This window comes from Poromitra crassiceps, assembly GCF_964638095.1.
Source record: "Poromitra crassiceps genome assembly, chromosome: 18".
Classification (NCBI taxonomy): domain Eukaryota; kingdom Metazoa; phylum Chordata; class Actinopteri; order Beryciformes; family Melamphaidae; genus Poromitra; species Poromitra crassiceps.
The window spans coordinates 20,763,334-20,769,785 of NC_139636.1; the positions used below are offsets into that span (position 1 = coordinate 20,763,334).

Consider the following 6,452-nt stretch of genomic DNA (forward strand, 5'->3'; position numbering starts at 1 on the left):
GGCTATGAGGGTGTAATTTGTCCAAAATCCAGTAGTTGGCGGCAAAGCGACAAACGGGGTAATCGAGAAGAAGAAGAAGGACAGCAGAAGAAGAAGACGAAGAGGAAGTAGATTGCACTATGAAGAGGACATCAAAATCCAGTAGGTGGCGGTAATGCACATACATAACGTTTGCCAACCGCCATAAAACTCAAAGAAGAAGACGAAGAGGAAGAACAACAAGACCACGAATAAACAACTATAGAAAAATACTGTAATAAGGAATACGAAAACTGATCTAAATCAGCCATGGATTCGCTTTTTGATCTGTAAGTTAACGTTAGAGGCGGAAGCCTGCAAACATCATGTAGTGACTAACCTAAGTCTAATGCCTGTGTGGGATCACCAGAAACATGATTTTAGAGCAGCTAACTTAAGACTACTGACCTAGCGTAAATAAGATTGAGATGTTAACAGGCAGAGAGTGGCTTAATTGCTATAACTAAATCTGCACTAACACACTATTGTAGGATGCTACTGTTTTGCATGTTTTTTATGCTAACGCTACTTCCTCAGGTCAAAGTGGTTGCTAAGCGACCGTGAGACCCTTTTGTACATGTTAATATTAACTTTGGCATCACATTTGCCCCGTTGGGACTCTTTCTGCTAGCTATGCTAATGCTAGCTACTAGGAGTAGGAAATAACCCACTATTTTGTACCGAAACAAAGGGCTAAATGTTTAACAGACTATCATTTCATAGATCTGCTGTAAGTTTCATATAATTATCAGCCTCTCTCCCTGGCCATTTGTCTATGTCGTTTAGGGTTGCCAACAGTCCCGTATTAGCCGGGACATCCCGTATTTGGGTCAAAAGAGACGTGTCCCGTACGGGACGCCACTTGTCCCGTTTTTAAGGGAAGAGGCATATATATTGCGACCTGTCTGTCTGCTTGCCTGTGTGTTTGTGTGCTGTATGAGATAACGCGAAGGGCGCTAGGACCCTGGGGGTGCCGGCGTGCCGCAGCCGCTCAGTTGATGACAGGGGGCAGGCACAGCTGCACAGAGCGTGTGTGTGTGTGTGTGTGTGTGTGTGTGTGTGTGTGTGTGTGTGTGTGTGTGTGTGTGTGTGTGTGTGTGTGTGTGTGTGTGTGTGTGTGTGTGTGTGTGTGTGTGTGTGTGTGTGTGTGTGTGTGTGTGTGTGTGTGTGTGTGTGAGAGAGAGACTCTCAGGTGGGCGCGGCTATATTATTCAAGAGTAGCGTGTGGTGTGCCACAATCACTCATGTGGAAAAATGAGCGCACGACGTGGGCATGAAAGCGATGGAGACGGCGATGCAGGCCCCGGCCCTCCAAAAAAGAAAAGACTTTGTTCATATAGTAAAGTTTGGGAAGAGAAGTACACGTGGGTTAAGCTGACTGACTCCCCCCATGAAGGACACTTACAGACGTTTGTAGAAAAAAAAAAAAAAAAACGTACAGATGTTTGTTTACTTATGGATATTTATGGGCATTATTACCCCATTTATAGCCTACTTTGTACCTGGCTAAATAAAATTTAGCAGTTCAGCAGTTATGTCATCTTCTTTGGTGTGTGATTATTTTCAAAGTCACATTTGAAAGACCAGATTCAAATCACACATTTGCAAACCTTTCAATATTATGTGAAATGTTTCTCTATCAAGGGAAATGGCAATAACAGCTAGTAATGAAAACAGAAAATAAACACTGTAAAGGGAATAACATAACACATTTTTTAGAGTTGAATGTATTTTTTTTTATATCATAGCCCCGGGGGGGGGGGGGGGGGGGGGGGGGTCCGACCGTCCCGTATTGCTGGGATGGAATGTTGGCAACCCTAATGTCGTTAGTTCCAAGCATTTTGTTCGCTGAGGGAGTGATATTCAAAGTTCATATTTCCTGTTATTACTTTCCTATCAGTGATTTAGTTAGTGGAAGGGTTCATAGCTTCTCGACGTCGAGACGCAATAATGAACCCTTGTTCTCAAGTAGGTGGCTTTGAAATGTTTCTGTGGAGTGTGGCACTTGTAAAACGTCCGTATCGCTGAGACAGCGTGGGAGCGAAATTAGCATGCAAGTCTACGCGTTTATCTGGCGTTTTACAAAGGCTTCCCTTCCAACGTGTCTGTTTTATATATAAAACCATTGTCTCTCAGCCTGTCAGAGCTGAACTACCATAGTCTAATCATTATTGTCTCTGTTCTCCAAATAAAATAATTGCCGAATTCGATTAAAATGTTGATACGGATTTGCAAAAAACAGTCTTCTTATCAACAGGATAAAAGAGAAGACTGCAGTTTCCATGTGGAGAGTGCGGCCAGAATATTGCTCTCTGCTGAGACTCTCTCTTTTATACCCTAAATAACGCAAGCTAGCTACATTCCTCACATTCTTGCACCAACTTAATTACCAGTCAATAGATGAGATGATGAGACGAGATAAACTTTATTGTCCCCTGGGGGGAAATTTGTCTTGGGCAAAAAGTGCACACGTTTACACAAACCATACACTAACCTTGTGACTGGGGAAAACATGTCCATCTGTGAGTTTTACTATCTTATATCTATGGAACACATCAGAATCAGAATCACTTTTATTGCCACAGTATGCAAGTTACATACGAGGAATTTGTCTTAGTGTCTGTATGCAGCGTAGCGGTCACATCAATATACAGAGATAAGAAGTAGGAAGATAACTAAAGACAATCGCAAAGTTGCAAGTGCAATAAAATCGAATAAAATCGAGTCCATATATACAATATGTACATGAGTGGTGAAGTGTTCTGTGGATGATAAATATGAATTTACGTTGGATTTACATGAGATTTACAGACTGAGTTAAATAGACTTTAAATAGGCAGTGGATTTACATGAATTTACAGTCAGAGTTAAATAAGAGTTTACATTGAATGTACATGAAATTTACAGGCTGAGGCTAAGTTAAATAGGCATTAATGTGCAGGGAATTTACATGAATTTACAGTCCCAGTTAGACAGGCATTAAATTAGATACAGTATACAGTAGTTCCAGTTTTATGGGGGGGGGGGGGGGGGGGTGGTTCAGTTGAGTTTAGGAGGAGGTAGTGAGTTTGTGTGTGTGTGTGTGTGTGTGTGGGGGGGGGGGGGTTGTTGGTGAGGCCCTTGGCGGAAAGGGTTTCCGGACCTTGTTGGTGAGGCTGATGGCGGTTGGGAAGAAGCTGGTCTTGTGGCGGGTGGTTCTGGTCTTGGCAGACCTCAGTCTCTTGCCATGGGGGAGTGTCTTAAAGAGTTTGTATCCAGGGTGGGAGGGGTCAGCCATGATCTTGCAGACCGCTTCAGTGTCCTGGCTGCATGCAGGTCCTGGTGGGATGGCAGGTTGCATCCGATTATCCTCTCAGTCAGTGTTGACTGTGGCCGATATTTTTTTTTGGATGATGGCGAAGGCTATGCGAAGGCATAACCCGCCCCTCTCTGCCTCTGATTGGCCTAGCATCAAACTTCCATCCAAACACATTCGCTTGGCTATCCTGCATTGCAGTCTTTCTACACTGTGGTCAGACCGTCAGACTCAATGGGTCAGACTCAGACAGACAGCAGTCAGTTACGCTTGCTAGCCTGCATGAAACATGCCAGTGTTTGGCAGTGCACGTATGTAGCATATAGACAGAGAATTGATCAAGGGTGATATAAAACAGGGTTATTTACAGGGAACTAGCAAGCATCTGTCTGAGTCTGGCCACAGTGTAGAAAGAGATGTAATGCAGGATAGCCAATGTGTTTGGATGGAAGTTTGACGCTAGGCCAATCAGAGGCAGAGAGGAGCGGGTTATGCCTTCGCATAGCCTTCGCCATCATCCAAAAAAAAATATCGCTGACTGGGGAGTCACCCAGGGTGATGGGGGAAGGTGGGGCTTTGTGCCTCCTGTAATCCACAATCATCTCCATTGTTTTTTGAGCATTTAACACCAGTTTGTTTTGACTGCACCAAGTCACCAGATGGTCAACTTCCTGTCAGAATTAGACCAATCAACTTGGAATGGCCCTAGTCACACAAATGGCTCACAAATGGTTCACTGCTTTGCAGCAGCAGGAAGAAGCCACCAGAGAGAGAAAGAATGTTCTTATGTTTATATAGATAAACAGAGGCTCAGTACATCTTATTCTGACCTTCAAATAACCTATTGTCTCAGCAGACTAAAAGACCGCCTGTTCTAATAGTGAAATGACTATTGATATGATAAATAAAATTTATCTCAATACATTTTGGATGACCTAGTTGTCACTGAGCTCATCCCCCAACATCATCTGAGCATCTTGGAGCAAGATGCATTACAACAGTTCAGTGACTCATTTAGGGGCTGAATCATTGGTGGTGTAGTTAGGGATTGTTTGTTGTTGGTCATGATTAACGGTCCGCATCAACAGGGCTGGAATGTCATACCGAACCGACCTGGATAGCTAGGCTTAGATAGTGAGGTAATATGCATTGGTGCGGTGGTAGCATGGAGGGGGGTGTTTCCAGGACGCTGGATTACACCGTTAAGCCTTCTTGAGGTGTCGTGGGCCTAACTTAACGAAACGTCGGTGAAGGAAGTTGCCCACTTGAAAACCCCAATGACATGCTTCATACTGCTGTTGGCTAGGGTAGGTAACTGGTGATTTGTGTCTTGTTTATTAGTTTGTTAGCCTGTTAGCTTGTTTTATTCTGGATTGGGCTTCTAAATGTGTTTTTCCTCGGATTTTGGCACAAGGGATAGTAACATCTTGTCCTGTGTATTAATTAATAATAGGGCCACGGACCCCATTTGATGATATTTTGCAGACCCAAAATGTGAGAGCATTTTTTCACTTGAGTATGATTTGTCCGGAATTCTGGACTATCTCTAGTAGGTAGAGAGATAACAGTAAAACTATAACCAAAACAATCATTCTTCTACATCTGGGTGTTAACTTAAAATAATGCTGAAGTTTAACATTTGATCGATTTGCTGGGGACCCCCAGGCCCCCCCAAAGACCCTTGGTGGTCCCTGGACCCCACATTGAGAACCACTGCACTAGCTGACCATCTCAAATACACTTTCCTTTTTGGGAGATTATACTGTATAAATACATTTTTGAGGACCCCATTTTGGGAACCCCTGTGTTGTGTGTAAGAGTAGTTATAGGTAGCCGCCAAAATTTACAACTTAAGTGTGAAAAGGAAGAACTAGCCTGGGTAAACCCATCCCCCACGTGACCTGCTCTCAGACCTGTTCTCAGTCACTAGTGACTGAGAACAGGTCTGAGAGCAGGTCACGTGGGGGATGGGTTTACCTAGGCTAAGGAAGAACAGTCACTTTAGTTTGTTTGCCTCTCTGTACATTGTGTTTGTTGCTTCGTGGCTCTGTTGAATAGGTAGATGCATACACAGAAAAAGCCACCCACAAACAGACATGATGAACACATGATAGAAATCCAAGATGTAAGTGTGGATGTAGTCATCTATTAGTAAAGATAACATTAAACTATTGACCCCCATAGGGAAATTTGGTTTTGCAGAGGCAGAACTGCAGAAGTAAAGGGATACAGTACAATAATAATTGTGATTAGACTTCAGACTTCAATTTCAGTTATGTAGGTTTGTAACCGGTCTGAAACATGAAAAACTAATATGACAATTTCCCGGTCAGGTGAACAGTTCGGGAATTACACAAAAGTCTATAAGGATTACAGTTAGCTTTATTCAGTCGCAGTATAGACCAAATCAGCGGGAATGTTTACATTTACTTCCGGTTACCCCTGCGGTCCACACATCATAATGGCGGTGAACGGCACAAACTGACATGTTGAAGACCAAAACAGACAAAGAAGACAAAAATGGTTCGTTCGTGTTGTGTTGTTGTTTAATATCATTCATAACAACACTTTCACTAACGTTAGTGGAGACCAGACTAGCTAATTTACCTGTTGGACCAGACCAGACCAGAGTAGACTTGAAGCTAAATTAAATTAACGTGGCGTCAGAAGCTCTGTCTGTAACGAGTCTGCAAAAAAACAGCGAGTTTGACAGTTGTAAACAAACGTTATTAGCTAGCTAACACTACATAAAACAAGCACAGGAGAAAGGCTAGATACGTTGGACAATCATGTTTACCAACCGTTTGGACATTTAAATTGAAAGTAGTCGGCCGAAAGCAACAAGAGGGTTTGACAGCATTTATTTGACAACACGCACATTTAAACCTGCCGCCTTCCCCAAGTGGTACGCGGAAGTAATGTTGTTAACATGGTGACGTCACGGTGATTTGCTTTATGCAAAAGTCCCCCTCCCCCCCCCCCCCCCCCCATTAATTTCAAAAAGGAAAAATCTCAACATGTTAAAGCAAACCATATAACGTAGGACGAGCCTGTGTGAGCTCACTGGTTAATATTCCGAGTCCTTTAAGTGACATTTCTATTGAGAGAGTGAGAGAATAAACTTCTGTTATTTTTGCCA

The 6,452-nt window shown here is 43.0% G+C and overlaps 1 protein-coding gene across 1 annotated transcript in view; it reads left to right on the forward strand.

The window, feature by feature from the left end:
• The first annotated feature begins 203 nt into the window (after window positions 1-203).
• Window positions 204-6,452, forward strand: part of amn1 (antagonist of mitotic exit network 1 homolog) — a 12,813-nt gene continuing 6,564 nt past the window's right edge. The window contains exon 1 of the mRNA XM_083654276.1: window positions 204-308. Coding sequence (XP_083510402.1) covers window positions 289-308 — 20 coding nt within the window. The 5' untranslated portion in view covers window positions 204-288. The remainder of the gene's footprint in view (window positions 309-6,452) is intronic.